Genomic DNA, 20,318 nt, shown 5'->3' on the forward strand with positions numbered 1-20,318 from the left:
CATTTTTTTGTAAAGAGGACACTACTGTGTAACCTGAATGAGTCCTTCAAGCACAGCATGGGGGTGACATAATAATCCCTGATATTTGTCCATGACCTTGCCATTTAGGAAACTCTCTCTCTCTCTCCCTCCCCCCCCCCTCTTGTGAGTGTGCGTGTACACATGCACACACATACACACACAGTCTCTTAATTTTCATAACAGCCCTGTCAAGGTAGATAGGGCATGTGGTAATTACTTCCATTTGATAAATGAAGAAAGTGAGACTTAAAGAGATTAAGTGACTTGCCTAAGGTCACACAAACAGTTTTAATGGCAGAGATGGGACTAGAACTTTGGTCTCTCGACAAGCAGGGCAGCGAGGCCAGAATTGACCTAATGAAGCCCTGCCGAGTGTGGCTCAGTGGTTGAGCATCCACCTAGGATCCAGGAGATCACAGTTCAATTCCCTGTCAGGGCACATGCCCAGGTTGCAGGCTTGATCCCCAGTCGGGGGCGTGCAGGAGGCAGCCGATCAAGGACTCTCTCATCCTTGATGTTTCTATCCCTTCCTCTCCCTCTCTGTTCCTTTCTCTGAAATCAATAATGATATATTTTTTTTTAAAATTTTAAAAAAATTGACCTAATGAGCATCCAGAGTATGGAAGTAACCAACTCCATAGTGTTTTCTCAGGAATTCTGAGAAAGACCCCTGCCCCATATATATATTGATCTCTCCTCTCTGGTCACTAATACTTGAAACTGCACTCTTAGAGATTCATTCATTTGGATTGAAACTGTGGCCCCTCTTAAGATGTGGAGGAAAGAGTAGGAGCACAGGAAAATATATCACCACCTGGGAGTATACCTAGGAGAAGGCCCTGGCTGGAGTGGGGTGGGGGAGGGAAGGCAACACTGGCAAACTTTTCCCTTTTGCGTAAGAAGTGGAGAAGTTGCGTCAGAGCGTGAATGCTGGTGACACTGAGAAGCGGGGCCAGTCTGGTCAGAGGCGGGCCTAGGAGCACTCTAATGGGTGAGTGACTGCACCAGGAGTCCTTGAAGGAAGGCTGGGGTAGGACTTCCATGTAGTGTGGGGGAGGGGGAGGGGAGCTGTGGCGAGTAGACAAGGAAGCAGGTTGGCCTAAGAAGCTGGAATTGTGCAGGGGTAGGAGGGGGTGTGGGAGCTATTCAGGGAGCTGGCCTGGAGCCAGGGGCCAGTCCCAAGGGGGTGAGCTGAGGCTTGAGAGTTCTGGGCCCTATTCCAGCCCCTGACCTTGAGTCACCATGCAACTCGGCATTTTTCCTACCTCAGCCCAGACACCCATCAGGTCTCTTATCTCTACTTTCCCGTTACAGAAAACTGTGTAAAAGTTACTCTCTGGACTCCTCCTGGTGGACCCTGCCCTCCTACAGATGTTACCACCCCCCCATACAGCATCCTTCATGCCTCCTGGGACTTGTGGAAACTTTTGCCTGCTGCCTTTGGTCCCAGAGGCTGACTCTCCACAGTTCAGGCTGCCCTAGCCCAAGATGGTTCTGAGGGCAAGGGCTTTAGGCCTCCCCCAGTCCTTGGCCTGGGCGTCTCCACTCAGAGGCACAGCTGTAAATAGCTGCATCTGAAAAGATCAATGCTGGGATTGTTAGGACTAGCAGCAACCTTAGAAGTAACTTTTGCTATTCATTCATTCAATTATTGCATTTGTTGATATTCCAAGGTTGTTCTAGTAGCCAGGGGCAAAATCAAGCCAGAACCCAGGTCTCCTGACTTGCTATTCCAGTGCTCTTTCCACCATGTTCTGGAAAGAATATAAGGGTGTAGTATTTATCCTCTATGTAGAGCCAGACTTACCTACAGTCAGAGTAGCACCTGGCCTACTTGGCAAGATCTGAAGATCATTGATAAACAATCTCCCCCTTCTACTGTTGCCCTCCCTCAGCTTGCTCCCTCCTCACCCCCCATACCTAAAATTATGCTACTTACTGAAATCTTTGGGTTAAAGCTCCTGTGATTTGACTAAGCAAAACCTGTTAAGCCATTACCTGCCATTTACACAAACACATTTCTCTGATTTGTCCCTTAGGATTGGCCCAAGAGCCAGGTATGGTTGATTTGGGGGAGGGACACTGTGAGTCCCCTCAAAAGGGCATGGCTGGGGAAGGGCAGGGAGCCCTCCAGATGGTAGAGAGGCCCATGTACCTCCAGGCAGCAGGAGGACAGAGGTTCCCTGAGGGAACAGGCAGGAGGAAGGCACCTGAAAAGGAAGCAGGAAGGTTCTGAAGACAGACTTCTACTTCACAGTGTATACTTCTGGCCAGGCCTGCACCTACACAGTGATGCTCCATGACATTTTGTTTCAAAATACATGTTTACATTTGGTCTTTCCTTATACTGCGTTATACTGAGTCTTTTGTCTCTTTCACAGCCTGGTGAGTGAGTAGTGTGTAATTAGATTTCTCAGGGACCTTTCCTGAGTCTGGTCAAGTAGTTGCCCTTAAATAGTTTGCCAGTCCCTGAATTGAAATGCAGTTCCGTCCCATCTTGGCATGCTAGAGGGGCTCCCCTCTCCAGGAAATTGCAATGGGAATCCTTTATTCAAGGGAAAGAGCAGCTCCTATTGGAGGGCTGCCCTGCCCTGACCCTGATAAGGGCCTGTTTCCAATTCCCCTGCAGGTATGGCAAAGGGAGTTCAGTGGGAAGGGACATTTGAGTCTAGAATGTAGCCATACCTGAAACTCTCCTCAAAACTAAGTGAAATGCCCAGCTAGAAACTGCCTGGAGCTTTAGAATCAGACACCAGAGGTTCACATCTGGTCACCTTGTTTGGGTGACCCTAAACAAGTCACTTAACTTCTCTGAGCCTCAGTTTCTTCATCTTAAAAATGGGCCTAATGAAAACATGATACCCAACTCCTACTGTCAACTATGCAGCTGTTGATGAGGCTCAAAATGCTAATGGATATAATGTTCCTGGCACAGTGCCTGCTCAGTAATCTGTACATGAGAGCTACTGATATTATTATTGGGACCAGATGTGGCTTCAAGATCTCCCAGTGATAGGTCAAGATGAAACAGCAGTCCATCCCAGCCCTCTTGTTGCATCGAGGTTTTCATTATGTCAGGTTTGCTTAAAGCAAGGCCCACCTGCAGGGCATTCCCTGTGCTGGTGATTCATGGGAGGGTTGCATGCCACCCACCTATTTTAAGCTGTTCTACATTTTCTTCTCCCTGACATGGACGTGTTTACACAGGGGAGGGCAGTCCCAGTCAAAACAAGATGAAAATACACTGCTGGCTGGGAGCCCCAGGCTAACTGGTTTCAGGTCCTCTCCCAGCTGTCAGTGCTTCACAACAGAGCCATGGAGATGGTTGGGGGCTGCCCAGACATACTCTCCAGCCTCTCTCCATTGGCCAAGCTCTGCCTAGTGGTAGCAGGCAGTTGGCCATCACCTGGTCAAGCTAGAGTCAGGTTCCGGGACACCAAAATTTTACAAGGCTAAGAAGGAGGGGTGCTGAGGGGCAAGGGCTGTCCTGGCCAGCTCTGGTGTGACTATTGTGTCTGCTGCCAGGGCTGCCTGGTGCATAGGCAGAGGAGAACTGCCAACTGAGAGTGGCGGAAAGTGGCCAAAGAAAGTTCCCCCAGCAACCTCCCCTTCTGCTTGGCATTTCCCTCACTCAGACTCATTCCTGTGAGTTAATAGGAGCCTCTTGGTAAAAAAAAAAAAAAAAAAAAAAAAAAAAAAAAAAAATCCTGGGGAAGAAGAACCCAACAACCACTTATCAGAGTGTTCCTGGGGGTCAAGTTCTCACTTATGCCAACTTATAAATGAGTAAGTAGAACTTGAGGAAGAGCTGTCCATTTGATGAGCAAGCAAATGGGATCCCCTGGACACTCAGGCAGTTTTGTTTCTTGACAGAAAGTCCAGGAATATTTTGGCACATTTGGCTGTCCCCTGAAAGCACAAGGCCACCAGTTAGCTAAGATACACTGTGAGGCTCTGCCCCAGGCAGCACTCCACCAGTCTCTATTTAGTCAGCCTGGGTCACTTCTCCCAGAAGCCCCCCACTATTCAGGCCACACTGAACAGATCATCATGTTTCTTCCCTGAGAAAAACTAAATAGTTCCCCTTTCAAGAAAGACTTTTCATTTCAACAGGGATCCTCAAGACTTCAAACCCAAGGGTGACATTAATGGTGAGAATGTCCTTTATCTTGGTGGGCATCAAAGTATTTTTAGTCAGGACAGTTTTTTTGTCCCAGCCTCCCCCATCGTTCCAGTTATATGGCTGTCACTTGCTCAGAATCAGGCCTGCTGGCCTGAAATCCCTCTTTGATGTTCCTGCCAGCTGAAACTAGACTGCCCTGCTCCTGGGCTTCATCACCCTTCACTGCTTCCCGTGGGTGTCCTGTTCTCAACTGACCTAGCCCCTCCAGCTAAAGACGGAAACTAACCAGTCTTAATGTTAACGGAGAACCAGGAAAACACACACGCGCTCAAATTATCTCTTTTATTGAAGAGGTTGGGCCTTGATTCCAGGTCATTAGTGGCCACTTACTCAATTAAATTGTGTTTGGGTTAGACTGCCCAAGTATGTTTTATTTTCACCAGTCTTTTGTTTTTAACTGCAGAGTTGCTCTCAGACAATAACCATCCTCAAATTAGTGTTAACACAAGGCAAATAAATTTGCCTATAGTTCTTCCCCATTGGAACTATTAGCAAAGTTCTAATGCATCCAAACCTTTATTTATTTATTAAGCACATATTTACCACATTGAGAATGTATGCCAGACACTGGTCCAAATCCTAAGGGTACTGTGGTGAATAAGTTAAGCCCCTGCCCTCTCAGAGCTTGTATTCTAGTCTAGAAAGCCCATTGATGCTCACTAAGACATTGTGTGCTGCCCACTTTCCATCATGATCTTATCTAGCTGTGCCTTTGGTACCGCTTGAAAGATCAGAGGTCCTGCTGATTACTGACTGCTTGTATCATTGAAAAAGCTCTCGAGACCAAAACCTTATGTATGTCACAGGTCTTAAGTTCAGGGAATGATTTCTCAGACCTTCAAGAGACTAAATTTAAATGGTGATTCCATTTTAACGTCAATCCCTCAAATCACCTTCTCCCCATAAGCAGTATCAATAACTTGTGAAACCATGGAAATGACAATTGGAACCGGACAGAAAGTTAGCAATGTTTGAAACAGCATTGATAGGGCTGCTCATTTGGTGAGCCATTTTGCCAGCAGTGTTCAGGGACTACGGAGCCCTTATTCATCATGGAGCATATAATGTTCATGCAGCCCTTCTTGCTCTCCAAAGAGCTCAGCTGTGTTGCCTGCATGATGTCTACCCGGTCTATAAACATAAGCAAATATATATATCATTGTCAATGATGTTATCAGTCTGCAAAAAAAAATATATCTCTATTTCTAGACTTGTGAGTGTCCATAAACATACACACCTTATATGGTGTATATTATATGTTGGGGAGGGAAGTCTCATTCCCAGTTCATAAATGAGGAGTTGGCAGCATAAGAGGTTTACAAACCTTCTAAGCAGTCCTCTAGCTGGCCAAGGTGGAAAAAGAAAGTATTTTCTTCCAACTTGATCAAGTTCATTTAGAATGGGTGCTAGAGCTGCATTTCTCAGGGAATACCTCACCCTGACATATGCACTAAGGGAATCCCTCTCAATTCTGATCATTACAGGCATACCTTAAAGATATTATGGGTTCAGTTCCAGACCACAGCAATAAAGCAAATATCAAACTAAAGCGAGTCACAATTTTTTTGTTTCTCAGTGCATATAAAAGTTATGTTTAAATTATACTGTAGTCTATTAAGTGTGGAAGAGCATTATGTCTAAAAAAAACATTGTACGTACCTTAGTTAAAACATACTTTATTGCTAAAAATACTAATTATCATCTGAGCCTGTTGGTAAATGGAACCAATAGATCTGCTTGATGCAGGGTTGCCATAATCCTTCAATTTGTAAAAAATGCAGTATCTGTGAAGTGCAATAAAACAAGGTAAGCCAGTACTTTCCGTCTGAGGGCTCAAGACCAGCTTCATGGGCCAAGCCCATTATTGCAGCAGCACATTGTTCGAGAGAGATCACCTAGTGACATAACGGATGCCTCTGAATTATCTCCCAGTGTGCTCAGGCCCCAGTGCTCTAAGATGTCCAAGGATTATCTATGAAACTCACTTCTTCTCAACCGTTGAGCTAGTAACTGCCTATACTTGACCATTCCTTAGTTTCCATATTTACTTTAGCTCTTCTGCAATTCTGTCAATAAACTCCACAGTATAATTAGTTTTAGCAAATAACAAGATGTCAGAACTGTTAACCAGGATTTGTTACTTTGCTGTTAGAGCTCTATCCCAGGACATAGGGGCCAGTGTTCCTCTTATTTTTTAAGGTGTATGAGTTTTGGCAGGAAGCCTTTCTCCGGTAGGCCCACCATGCTCTGCTCAGTCTACAGACCTTTAAGGCTACTGTGCTGCCACAGCTCTATCCATGAAGACCTGGGACCTTCTGTCTTTGCTTGGTGGTACAAAAATGTTTGTAAGTAGATTTAAAAAAAATTTTTTTTCAAAAAATCAATAGAAATACTTTGAATTTTCCATTTTTGTGCTTTACCCTTACAGTCTTGCTGTGGCCTTTCAAAGAAGTTTCTACTTGGTAAAGGACTTAACATTCATTTTGTCAAGAAGGGGGTGGGGGCTGTATTTTAGGCTGGCACTAAGAATTTCCAGGCTTTTGACCCAAAATATCTTTCTCTTCCAAACCCCACCCCCAACACCGCCTGTCTCAAGGAGCAAGAGAAGAGGTTAAAGGGTCAATCTGTTGCTGACAGGCAACCAGGAAGTCCAGGCCTTGGGGGAACCATAGTCTTTGTTTATTTAAACCCCAAACCTAGCAGGAAGTATAAATTAAACATAAAAATAAAATAAAATAAAATAACAAAACATAGGCCAGATGTGTACCAACAGAGAACAGCGAATTTCCCTTTTGCTTTCCCCCTGGGAGAGAGGAGTCTGCGAGCACTGGGGCTTCCTGGGCAGGGAGGCAATCACAAGCCATAGGATAGGGTGAGGATGGTGGGGGGGAAGAGCACAAGGCTTGGATCAGAGTGAGGATGGGCATGTCAGTAAGTCTCTATAGTCAGCTCCAGCAGGCTCCTGAGGGGGAATGAGTCACACCCTTCCAGTCAACCTCTGAATGGACCAATGTTTGATGGGGTGGTGACAACTAAGGGCTGGAGAGCTGGCACTTGTAGAAGGTAGGTAAGGTAATTGACCAAACTGTGCAGTTGGAGGAAAATCAACCCCATTCCTGTTCTATCCCTGTCCTTGGGTTCTTTTTCCTCCTCTCCCTGTGATACCCACCCCCATGTCCCCAACCTCTCAGACCAAGAGTTCCCACCAAGAGCTGTGAAACATCTTAGAAGCAATCTGTTCCTCATAACAGAGAGGCAAAAATTGCCAAGGATTGATTTATAAATTAGAGCAGGTTCGGATTTTCCTTAAAAAAGCAACTCTCTCATTCATGTTTTGATCAAGTTTTTGGGAGTGATAGGAAAAGAGATGGCTGAACAGACATTAGGCCCAGGATATGCTGAACCCTATCATGGTGTGTCATCATGGTCTTGGTGGCTGTGGCACTACTGGAACTCTTCAGGTGGACCCTGTCTTTGCTCTCACTTTTAGAACAAGTGGTTGCCAAAAGCAGTTCAGTGAACTGGGGCCAGAAGGGCTGCAGCCATATCACCTGAAAATACCTTTCCCTAGCCATAGACCAATTCCACTAGAATTTCTAGGGTTGGAGCCCAGGACATCTATATTTTCCACAAGCTCCACTAGTCAGTCTTGATGTTAAGAACCTCATTTCTTTCCCTCCACAGTCCACCAGCAAGGTTTACCTGCTGTGAGTCCAGTAGTCTTCTAATGCTGATCAACCACTGCCTACTCTTGAAAGTAATATGATAATTTAGCTCATACTTAAGTATTTGTTAATATTAGTGGCAGAATGTAGCACTTTCCCAGGATTTTTTGCACTGGGAAAAAAAACTTTTCTAAGTCCTCAAAGTGTAAAGAGCTCCATTAGAATGTTGGATGGTGATGTTTGTAGGCACTGTCATAGTCAGGTTGGGCAAACAGCTTGAACTGAGAGGAATTTATCATGGTGCCCTTCAAATCACACTTCTCAAGTAGCCAGTTACATATGGCATCCATGCCAAGACTGACTCAGTTAGTAGTACTCACAAGGAGCCTATGGGAATCATTTATTAAGCATTCACCTGATTGATTGTGCATAAATGGTGCTTATTTTTACTTCTCTTTCATTTTAATGTACTATTAACATCTTTGAAAGCTATGGACATGGCAGCACCAGGGCTTCTTGTCCCTGGTATATAGTGGAAGGCTACAAGTTGGTTCTCCTAGTATCCACCTGACTGCCACTCCATGCTTTCCCTAAGACCCTGTCACCTATGACTCCTGCACAGTGCGCAGCCAGCTCTGGACCTCGGAGAGTGCAGAGGTCATGGTTTTTGATAGCCATGGGCTTGTCTAGAGTGTCCTGCCTTGCAATCTTGCCATGTCTTGTTGCTTTACTACCCCTTTTGGATCCTGGGGAATCTGGCAATCGCAGTGAGAGAGAGAGGAGGGAGGGAGGGAAGGAGAGAGAGAGAGAGAGAGAGAGAGAGAATTACACCCTTCTGTGAATTAGACTTTGTGAAAGGCTGAGAGGGTGTTTGCATAAATGTGTGTGTGCTTCCGTACTTCTCTTTCTTCTTGATAAGGTGTGTGTATTCCTTGTCAGCAATTTTGAAACTGGCCTAGAGGCCTTCCTTAACCCCTCCCAGCACTCTTTTGAGTTCCCTGGCTCTGTTCCCATGGGGGCTGCCCAAGGAGGAGTTTGCCTTGTTTCCCTCCTTTCTCTCTTTTCTGGGAGTATAGTGTCGCCTGCCCCTTCTTGCCACTGTCACCAGCTAGGCTGCCTTCTCTCCATCCAAGAAGCCTTAGGTGGGGAGGGGTGTGTGTGGCTGAAGAGCCAGGGGTCCTTTGCAGTTACAGAGCCCCTCTTCACAAGTCATAGAGTCCCACAACAGAGGATCAAGGAGCTACCTTAAATGAGCCCATGGTGAATAGCTCTTCTGTGAGGTAAGCGAGGGCCTCAGGCATACAATGTAAGAGCCCTGGGAGGCTCATAATGCTTACCCATCATGGCCCAGGAGCTGAGTGCTTGAAAAGGCTGGCATTATTACGGTGGTTTTGTTCCCCAGGGAACCTGTACCACTTCAAAGGTCACTCATTCTATAGTGGGGCCCACAGTGAAGCCAGGTGCACCACCTAAGAGTGCCTGGCCTCTTCATAGGCCCCTTGTCTGCTAGCCTCACATACTCAACAAGATCCTCCTGGTTCTTGTCATCCAAGCATTGCCAATAGTCCCAAGTCCTTCACATACCACTCAACGTAACCTTGGCAACTGCCAGAAAAAAATGGCTTAGAATTTTGGCTGTTGGGACTGCTCCAGAAAGCAGAAGAGAAGGGGAGAGGCCTGGATAGACTGGCGGAAGGCTGGTGCAGACAAGCATGGAGTGGCCATGTTCTTGCTGTTTTCTTTCCCATCCTCTGGGGAAGATGCTGTGGGCCAGGATACCCAGAGGGTAGACTGTGACGAGAGGGACTGTTTGCCTATTTGAAGATGCTTGTTACTCTGGGAAGGTGAGATGGAACAAGGGTAAGACTGAGAGGAGTTCACCAAAGAAGGAAGGCCAAGAGGTTGGTAGGTAGAGGTGACCCCACACGCTAAATATAGACCCCCTTCTCAGAAGGAAGGAACTGGCAACTCAGAGAACAAAGAACCTGTGCCTCCTTCCTTTGGTTTACAAATCCCAGGGGTTAAGGAAGGGAATCAAAGCGGCACTGTCAGCCACAATGTCAGAGGAGCCTTAGGTCCCAGAACAACCCCAAGCTTCATGGTTGCTGTGTTATCCCAATCTAGATGGGCACAGGCCAAAAGGCAGGTGGAGAGAAAAAGAAGCACACTTGATTCTGAGAATGAAGTGGTGCCCAAGGATGGCAGTGGTATTGGCCCTCCTAAACCCCAGGATACCCTCTTGAGCACCCTCAAGCCCTAGTCTTTTTTCTAACATGAACATTTCACTAACAGTAAGGAGAGTTTTAAAGTTGCCACAGGCCTAGGGTATTCTAGAAGGAAACACAATTTTTTCTTGTTCTACCAGTTTTTAAAAGAATTTGCTGACATGTGCCTTGCACTTTGAATAGGCTTTCAAACAACTTTGAATTGAATTAAGTTGAATTGAACTGAATTGAATGATGATGGCAACTAGTGTGGGGAGCTGGGAGGAGGAAGAGATTCCATTTACTGAAGTTAATTTTATAATCTCCTTTTCAGGAATATCTATTTCATACTTGTAGATGGGTAATGGTGAGGGTGGAAAATGAGAAAGGAGAGGGCTTGAAAAAATTATGGAGGTAAATTTTCCCAGCTGCAAGACATAAGGGAAAGGGAGACAGGCATAAATATTGACACAAGGTTCATGAAATTTAAGATCCACTGAGCTAAACTGCATTCCTGGATAACATTGCCAATACTTCCATTCTTGCTGAGATGCCAGGAAAACTGCTTCAACCCATAGTTAGCCACCAAAGTTGGGGTGATGAAGGTGATTTGACAAGAGCACTTTTTGATTTCTCTGAATGAGGGTGAGTGGAATAGAATGCCTTGTAAAAATTGGGTTTGGTTCTGCCTGTCATCCTTAATGTCACTCAGAGATTGTTTGTGAAGCTCACATGGGACCCTGTCTGGAAGGGAGCTGAAAGGCACAATTTATTGCTCTTGCCATCATTCAATGCCAGGGTTTGGCCCAAATCCAGTGCTAGAGTTGCTTTTCCAAAATAGTGTGTCCATCTCTGCCAGGACTCTCCTTGGGCTCCTACCATCACCTTCTGCATCTGCGTCTGCATCCTCTTCCTCATTTTCCTGCCCCTCAAAGCCTTGGGCATGCAGGGATGTTAACATGATCCACAGAGGACAAGGCACTTTCTCTGTCACTATCTTTCCTTCTTGCTTCTCTCCTGGAGTTTGGGGATTTTCCATGAAGCCAAAGTAACGATGTAAGTGGCAGCGGCCTTCCTGTCTATAGCCTTCCACACTGGAGTGGAACCAGAGGGGAAGAGAGAAGGTAAGAGAGAAGCAAGGACAAATTTAAATATAGCATTTCAGCCTCCTTATTCCCCCAGCCTCTTCAGAAAAAATGGGCAAGTAAGTAATTAGAAATAGACAGAGCTTCAGCCAGAAGGGAGCCTTGGTGAAGAAGTGAGAGGGCTGTTTTGCAGCCATCTTGTGTCCCATTAACTGTGCTAACACTCCCGTGCTCAATATCCTTTTTTATTTCATTTTCCAGTTCCTTCCTAACCCAGTGTTTGCTTGTGGCTTGTCCTGCACCTCTTGTATCGTGTCTTTTTCTGCCTCTCCTGACACTAGATCCTCTGTTTTGCTGGCAACATTGCTGAATCTTTGGGTGGAACATTCCCTGTAGAAAAGGAAGACTTGCCTATGAATAGTTTCCTTTGGGTTGTGTGGTACACAATGCTTCAAGTGTGACAAAAAAGGAAGTGAGATATTCCCCCTCATTGCCACTCCCAACCTACCTCACTTACTCTGAGTCTGCTCCCCACCCCTTGGTGGCTTGCTGAGATCCTGCCCACAGGTTCTTCGGCCCAGACTGCCCAGTCTCCGTCCCACTGTCATGTGGGAACCAGAAGTAGGAAGGGTTCTTGTCCTAGAGAGTCTGGCTTTTTAAGTGGAACAGACCAGTAAAATGCTGAGACACTTCTTCCAGCTCAAAGGGGCCTCCTGAAATGGAGGAAGTCATCCTTGTCCTCATTATGCCAACTTGTATCTAGAAGGTTGTCCCTGAGAGAGGGAGGTCAGCCATGTCTGTTTAATTGCAGAATCCCATGGCTGTAGGGCTAGAACTGAGAGCCAGCAGAGGAACTGGCTCATCAGCTGGGCACTCTTGCTGTGCTGGTTCTGGGTCCAGCCTACCTTGTAAATGTAGGATGGGAGAAAGGGAGTTCGGAAACTTTTACATAAGGTTGTTGGGCTATTGAAGTCCTGCTCTACTATTTGCCTGGAACCCACCTTAAAGCCCACAAGACACAAAGACTGCTGAGAGCCTCATGGATCAGCACTTGACTCAGAAAAGTTAACCAGATCATATATATCTTGTACAGGGCAAGCTTCCACTCACTGCAAGGTCGGACACAGCTATTCTGGGCAGAGGAATTTTCTGGTGTGCTGAGGGTTCAGCAGAAAACCTTTTGGTTCTTCCTATTTCTCATCCCTCCCCTCCCCACCCCGCCCTTGTTAGAAAATCTTTCCATAGGGACATTTATGTCCATTGTCTTCCCTTAGCCAGCCCTGGGATTCTGGGATCCAGCCACTGTTTGATAAGGGAGGATTACAAGGAGCCATCTCACTCAGCTGGCGGCTGGCAAACCAGAGGTGTAGAGGGGATGAGAGATTGGCTGAGTGTGGGCTGAACATGAGACATCCTTTCGAAGTTGTTTTTTTAAACGAAGTCCCTGACATGAGCTTGTTTTCTTGTCATTGGCTTCATTCTCTTAAAAGCTGAGCACAGCAGGAATAGGAATAAAAGGAGTTAATTAAGGGTGCCAGTTCATGGGGTCCTAGAAACTGGAGGTCAGACTGGACTGTGAGGATTGTTCCAAGACTCCACACCTTATTTGAGATATCGTATACCCCAGGACTGCATATTCCATTCTGCAAGCCATCTGGTTGGATTAATGTTTTCAATTTCCTAGACAGAGCTTTCTTTGATGGCTGTGTGGCTGCCTTTCAAAATGATGTGGATAAGCACAGCCCTCATATTAAAAAAATTGGACACTTTGGATATTCTTCCTGTCCCCCAATGCTGATCTCTCTTGCCACAAGTGTCAGAAAAGCTGGCTGCGCTCACAGAGCTCAAAGTCAGCCTCTGGACCTCTCTCTAATAGTGCTGCTGGAGTCCCAGAGGTACTTGCCCAGCTCCTCACCCTTTCCTCCATCTCACCACTTTCCTCGCACCTCCAACTCAACCCCCAGCTGCCTGGAATTACTCATTCAACAAACCTATACTTGCCCCATGAGACAAGTAAGTGTAGTAGGAACAAACTTGGTCTCTAGGTCAGTAAGACCTGGATTGGAGTCACAGCTCTACAGTTTGTTAGCTGATTAGCAGTGCCACCTTGGGCAAGGTAGGCTCTCAGACCTTCAGTTTCTTTATGTGTAAAATGATAGTGACAGTGCCTACTCTGCAGGGTTTGTGGTGTATCCAGCAGTGTTTGGCCCATAGACGATGATACCCAGTTAATGGTAGCTATTTTTGTCAGTGGGTCTCGAATTCAGCTTATTTTTAATTGAAGTATAATTAACGTACAATTCAAACACATCCTAGCTAGCAAACTTAACTTCTTTCTTTTCCCTCTCCAAACTACTTGGATTTCACTATCTCCATCTCAATGTAAGGGAGTCTCCTCTAAAGGAGCTGTTTTTTCTTCTGTCTTATGCCCTGTTGTCCTGGTGGTGGTGTGTGTTTTTTCTGCCAACACAGCTTATTTATCTCTCCCTTTTTCTTTTCATCTCCCTTGGAATCTTGGGGCGGATAGCTACAGTTAGTTTAGGAAAGATTTACAAACTGATGAAAGGTCAACTCAGAGACTCTTCCTGGATTAAGAAAGCTCTATGTAGCACAGAAGATAGGCTAATATATCAGGGTATTAATTCCAATATCAATTAAGTTCCTGATTTAAGAGGGGTTTTTTTCTCATCTAATGTTCTTAATGACTTATAAATATAGTCTGGACTTTGTTCTGCCTACTACACAAAGTTTTTAGTGCAAACACCATGTTCAGACAGTTTGTGACCTAAATGTAATATAATATCCTAAGATTGGGATTGTCTCCCACCTAAACTGGGGTGAAGAAAAACATCATCCCTGGCTAGTGTAGTAGGTTTGCTTGAATAATTCTGTTTGTCAGCCCTTTGTAAACAGCATGGTCCTTGTGCACATATTACCACCAATGGGGTCCAATGGGAGCCCCATATCATAGTAAAAAATATTGGCTGTTTTGTGGCATAACTGCCCTGAAAGCCTGGAGAAAATCAAGGCCTTCAGACTGGGTTTCACTGGGGCTTTGACAAGGGTGTTGGTGCCAGGCACCTGGTTAAGAGAAATATCCTGAAGCAAATAATAATTACCTTCTTTGCTGATAAGAGAGCCCCAGTACTTTTCCAACAGCAAGATTGCATTAAGGTATTTCTTTGGACCACAGCCTGAATCACAAACTGATTCATGAGTACTAGCCCTAACCTCAACCAAACTATTGTATATGTGGTGGAACCCAATGTTCTCCTTATGTCCCTGAGTTGTTGTAAATAATACTCCCAGTTGCATCACCTGTCCCGTGTTCTGTCCAGGTTGCTCCTTCTGGATGCAATTCTTTGTGAGTCCACGAGGTGGCCTCACTTAGGAAAGCGCATAAGAAAAGGACCTCAAGCCTCTGGTGTCTTTTTTTTTAAGCTTGAGGCTAAAAAGATGAAAACATAGTTTGATGGGAACATATATACCTCTTAGTAGACAACAATAACCTCATTTGCCTTGTGACTTGGAATTTGTTTGTGCCTGAAGTACCCTCGAATCCTGTGAATGGCTGGGCCCATCACAGGTGTTTTCCTGGGATGGTATATATATATAGTCTTGGTTTGTAATTTTGTTGTCTTTTGCTGTTTATAGGAAAGTAACAGAATATTGTTTTTAAAAATAGGGACATGAAATCCTGGATAATGTTGAATGTTGAATGCGGAATAGGGTGTGGAAACCAAAGAGAAAAGTCTAGCATCTTGTGGTCATTCCAGTGCCCACTCTCTTACCATCTCCTCTCATGTCTGTCATCCACCTGGCCTCCAGGTGCTCCTCGTACATGTTCCCCTACTCATCTGAGCTCCAGGACACCCTGTCCTCCACATAGACATATTGGCATGCACAGATTAGCTCAGACCCATGCATGCGTCCCATGCATGTCACAGATCTGTGCATATGTCGGTACACAGACAGGTGCATCCAAAGGAGGAGCTGAGTGGATAGGTGCTGGCGTTGGGGCAGGTCAGCAAGCCTGCTGGTTGTGTGAGGGGACATGAAGGTGACAAAGTATGTGTGCAAGAGAGACACTGAGAAGGCAGGCGGTGGGAAGAAGGCAAGGCTCCTCATGGTGAGGGTGGGTGCCCAGGGAGTGTGGCTTGTGATAGCATTGCAAAGCCTTGGGGATATATTGGCTGACCCCTGAAGAAGAGCTTTTAAAACCAGCACCGCCCTCTACTGCACACTTTCTATCTGCTGTTATGGCATTTGTATTAATTTCTCTAAGAAATCAGTTCCAGTTTGGTTTTTACCAATCTCCAAAGCCCTCTTTGGAGATGCCAGTTGGCACAAGAAAGTGCTGAACTGTTTACAGTCCCAGCCTCAGGTTCAGGGAGCGGATGTGGTTTCACTGGGCCACAAAGCTCCATACAAAACTCATTTGCATGACCCCTGACGCCATGTGACGCAGCTGGCTCCTCCTATATAAAGAAGCAGGGGCCGAAATATCTCGGAGTCTGGGTTGGACTAGCGGCCGTGGAGTTTGTGACACACTAGGTGACACCCCTCGAGTCACTTCCCTTCAAGTCTGGAGCGCTTGCCTGGCTTTGGGTCCTCTCGGCAGCGTTTGTCCCCTCTTAGCCCCAGGATCGGACGCGCAGAGCCCAGCCCTTTGCAGCGTGCCAGCAGCCGAGGCCGGCAGCCCAGTCAGCACAGCACGCGCAGCCTGGCCCGAGCTCCCCGGCAGCCCAGCTATGAACACCGAAATGTATCAGACCCCCATGGAGGTGGCTGTTTATCAGCTGCACAATTTCAACATCTCCTTCTTCTCTTCCCTGCTTGGAGGGGATGTGGTTTCCGTTAAGCTGGATAACAGGTAAACTACTGGCCGAAGCTCCCTAGCTGGAGTTGGCGGGGGCTAAGCTGAGAGCGGGATCTCTGAGCGAGCCGCGCGCCGCTGGTCCTGGATCCCTACGGTGTAGCATCCTGGGAAGGGGCGGGGGTAGGATACGCGAAGCGGAGAGCGGGGGGGGGGGGGGGGGGGGGGGGGAATGTCACCGCCGTTCTGGGATCCGCCGTCGGAACGTCCGTGCGGCCTCTGAGAACCTGAGAACGAGTTGCAGCAGCAATAGGCAGAAGCAGCCAGAGGCTGAGGGGCGGCGGGCAGGGCTGAACAGGGCTGGGCACGGGGCTGGCCGTGCGCTGTGCGCTGCTGGGGAGCAGGCCGGAAGCTTCTGAGCCCAGAAGGAATTCCTAGCTAGCTTCGGAGCTCGGTAGGTTTGCCCGGGACCTTCTGGGCCAGAGCTGCAAAGGGCCAACGGCGGGGGGCTCCCTGGGTTGCACGCCCCATTGTTTGCCAGTCGCCCGGGCTAGCGAACAGGCCATGCCAGTCCATGCGCCCGGGGACCCGCGCATCGCTGCATGCGGAGCTCTGGGCGGTGACGGCAGAGAACCGGCCTGGGTGGGGAGGTGCAGCTTCCTGCAGTGGCCAGAAAGGGACCTGGGGACAAAGTGCCCAGAAATGTGGAACAGGGAGGCAGGACAGAAGAAGAGCTGAGGCAGATGGAGGACTTTGGTCGGCAATCAGGTACTCAGAGCGGAAAGGAGGTGGGTAACACATTTGCTTTCCTTTTTGTCTTGGCAGTGCCTCCGGAGCCAGCGTGGTGGCATTAGACAACAAGATTGAACAGGCCATGGTGAGTGGCATCACTGCGTCATTCCCATCCCCAGACCTAGCTGCTGCTTATGTAACTCCGCATGACTGAGGGGGTGGGTGCAAAAACCATTAGCCAAGAGCCTGAGGAAGCCGACAGCCTGCTTTCTATCCCCTTGCAGGTCTTAAGTAGAATCCCATTAGCGTGGCACGTTTGAGGGCATTTCTAGTATACCCTGGATGGGCCCCCTCCTTTCTTCCTCTCTCACTCATCTTGGGGCTTGGCAGAAGCCTCTGGCTCCCTCCAATGCCGGTTGCAGGGCAGTGAGCTCAGACACTTGTATTTGCCTGCATCCGGCATTTGGCAGTAACCAGAGCTCATTGGATGCAGCCAGCCGCACTGCAGTACCTCTGCAGAACCTGGGCTGGGGTCGGGAGTTGGGAGGGAACAGGAAACAAAGCACCTCACCCCTTCCCCCTCCCTTTTCCAGGTAGAGGTCCAGCCATAATGGCTATAGGGGGTTAAGGCCTTCAGCAGTTAGCAACCATTTAACTGTGCCCTGCAGCCTAATGACACAGTTCCCTGACCCCAGTGCAGTCATCAAATTCAGAGAAGATGCAGCAATCAGGTACTTTCCCCCAGGGCAAGTTTCTTGTCATGCCAAGCTTCAGGACAGCTGCAACTCCGTGTGCTGGGTCATGTGGAGAGGAAGAGACTCCAGAATTGCCAATTTTATTGTCTTGGTGAACATACATAAAGCAGACAAACACTGTGAGGTGCTTTGAAGGTCCTCCCTGGGATCTGGGCCAGTAGCAGCAACTTACGTGGAAATGGGGATACAGCCAATCACCAGCAACCAGCTGAAGTCTTACCCAAAATGCTTCTAAGAGGCCAGCTTTGGAAGTCATTAGAAACTTGCAGCAGGGATCCTGTGTAGCTCAAAGCTGGGCTCCCAACTCAGGCATTGCCCTGATCATGCAGCTCTCCTAAGCAAGTGTTTAGGTGCTTTGGAGAAAGGTACAAGAGGAATAGGGCTAAGGAGCCAATGTGCTGAGGGGTTGCTGAGGAAAGGTTGGAGGTTGGTGGCATGAGGGACAGCACAGGCACCTCTATAGCAAGGTGAAAGTGCTATGGAGGAGCCATGATGGTTAACGAGTGGCTTTGTTGTGTTTTCCTCTGTGACAGGATCTGGTGAAGAATCATCTGATGTATGCTGTGAGAGAGGAGGTGGAGATCCTGAAGGAGCAGATCCGAGAGTTAGTGGAGAAAAACTCCCAGCTGGAGCGTGAGAACACCCTCTTGAAGACCCTGGCCAGCCCAGAGCAGCTGGAGAAGTTCCAGTCCCGTCTGAGCCCTGAAGAGGCAGCTCCTGAAACCCCACAATCACCTGAGGCCCCAGATGGTTCTGCAGTGTAAGTGGCTCTGTCCTCAGGGTGGGCAGAGCCACTAAACTTGTTCTACCTAGTTCTTTCCAGTTTGTTTTTGGCTCCCCAAGCGTCATCTCACGTGGAGAACTTTATACCTGGCATAGCTGGTGCCAAGAGATGTCCCAAGGACATGGCCACCTGGGTCCACTCCAGTGACAGACCCCTGACAAAGAGCAGGTCTTTGGAGGCTGAGTTGCATGGGGCTTTGTTACCCCAAGCCAGTGAGCCTCTAATGTCACCGCGCCCTGGGGGCTCCCAGGGCCCGAGCAACTTTGTTGTGACTGGCAAAGGAGAAAGGTAGTTTGAGATGTTGATGCCAGTTTGCTCCTGAAAGTATAAGGGGGTCTGCTTTTCATTTCCATGGACATCTTTAACAGCTTCACCTGACAACTGTTCCTATGAAGAAGCCACTTATGTTTTAAGCAGAGGCACCCTCTCTTATCCCCTGCCTCGCCAAAGCAGGGCCACAGATGTGAGAGATTGAGCCAAGTCAGCCTTCTGTCAGTTAATATGGTATAATGCATGGCTTTGTGCAAAGCCCAGTGTGGGATTACAGCTTTGGGATGACTGCCTACAAAGTTCTGTTTGGTTAGTAATGGCATAGTTTTTCTATATAGCCATACATGCGTATATATACCCATAGGGCTAGATCTATATCTTAGTGTAGTGATGTATACATATACACATACACCTACGTTTCGAAGGGTCTAAACAGCTTTGGGAGTATTGACCAGTCCCTTACCTCTTAAGGTTAATTCTTTGACTGTGTTCATTTACCAAATTGACCCAGTTTGTCCTTTAGGTTAAGTAAGACTAAAAAGTAAAGGAAGGGAGAGGGCCAACCTCTGAATGCGGCCATGGATGCCTTGCTGCTGCAATCCTTGCCCCCTCTGTTCCCTGAAGACATGTGAGGTCCTCTTTTGAATGCCAAACCCACTATTCACTGGTGCTGACTACATAGAATGGGGTTGAGAGAAGATCAGCTAGGACTTCATATTGTTATTCAAAAACTTTTTTTAATGTTTGTGGAAAACTTTCAAGTGAAGAGAACGATTGGCTTGCTGGTGTCCTTTTGTGGACAAGGGATGAAGAAGGCAATGGCTTTGATCTGATGATGCCTGGGTGATGTGCTCAGGGAGCTTGTCTCTAGGAGGTTCTGCAGCAGTGAATATTTTCCACTTTCTGACACCTTATCCTGATGTATGTCTCCAGGATTTGGATTTTGATTTCTCAAATGTAGCTTGAAGTTTCAATAAACTTTGCTCTTTTTTTCTAAAAATAAACCTGGTGTTTGGCTGAATATAAATGGAGTGGGTGGTAAAGGTCCTTCATGTGGCTGGGAGCACTGTTTTCCTGATTCACTAACCATTCATGAGCACCCACTAAATGGCAGGCTTGTGCTACTTCCATGATCCTGTATAACTGACACAATACCCACATTGTACTGGTGAGGAAGTTGAGACTCAGCCAGTTTAAGTGACTTGCCCAAAGTCACACAGCTATTATGGCAAATAGGGACTCAACCCCACATCCATCCCTCTGTGTCCTGCCCTGATTTTTTTTTTTTTAATCCTCACCCTGGGATATTTTTTCCATTGCTTTTCAGAGAGAGTGGAAGGGAGGAAGGGAAGGAGGGAAGAGAGGGAGAGAGAGAGGGAAAGAGGGAGAGAGAAAGGGAGAAAGAAACATCAATGTGAGAGAGACACATCAATTGGTTGCCTCTTACATGAGCCTGGACCAGGACCAGGATCGAGCTTGCAAATGAGGTATATGCCCTTCGCCAGAATCAAACCTGGGACCCTTTAGTCTGTGGGCCGACACTCTAACCACTGAGCCAAACTGGCTAAGGCATGCCCTTGCTTTCATATGACATCTTCAAAGTAAGTGGCAAGGTGACTACTAACACACAACCTCAGCTTGAGGTGTGATTCAGGAGGATGAATACCTCAAAAAGGCCCAAAAGAAAATAGAAGGCTATACATGTGAGTGAGCAAGAAAAAAGGAACCAAATAAACATGAGTGAGCCTCTCCCCTCTTCTGAAAACATCAGGAGCATTTAGTGCATTCACCAATCCACATGAG

At 47.1% G+C, this 20,318-nt stretch overlaps 1 protein-coding gene across 3 annotated transcripts in view; it reads left to right on the forward strand.

Annotated features, from left to right (window-relative positions):
* TSC22D3 (TSC22 domain family member 3) overlaps window positions 1–19,519 on the forward strand; it is a 58,408-nt gene extending 38,889 nt beyond the window's left edge. For 2 of the 3 annotated variants that reach the window (XM_016198526.2, XM_087813501.1), the window contains exons 3-4: window positions 16,800–16,851; window positions 17,995–19,519. In XM_016198526.2, coding sequence (XP_016054012.1) covers window positions 16,800–16,851; window positions 17,995–18,225 — 283 coding nt within the window. In that variant the 3' untranslated portion in view covers window positions 18,226–19,519. Of the gene's footprint in view, window positions 1–15,675; window positions 16,032–16,799; window positions 16,852–17,994 lie in introns of those variants that run through there. The other variant, XM_087813500.1, reaches the window with a different exon arrangement.
* The last annotated feature ends 799 nt before the right edge of the window (window positions 19,520–20,318 follow it).

This window comes from Miniopterus natalensis, chromosome X (genome assembly GCF_054644295.1).
Source record: "Miniopterus natalensis isolate mMinNat1 chromosome X, mMinNat1.hap1, whole genome shotgun sequence".
NCBI classification, from domain to species: domain Eukaryota; kingdom Metazoa; phylum Chordata; class Mammalia; order Chiroptera; family Miniopteridae; genus Miniopterus; species Miniopterus natalensis.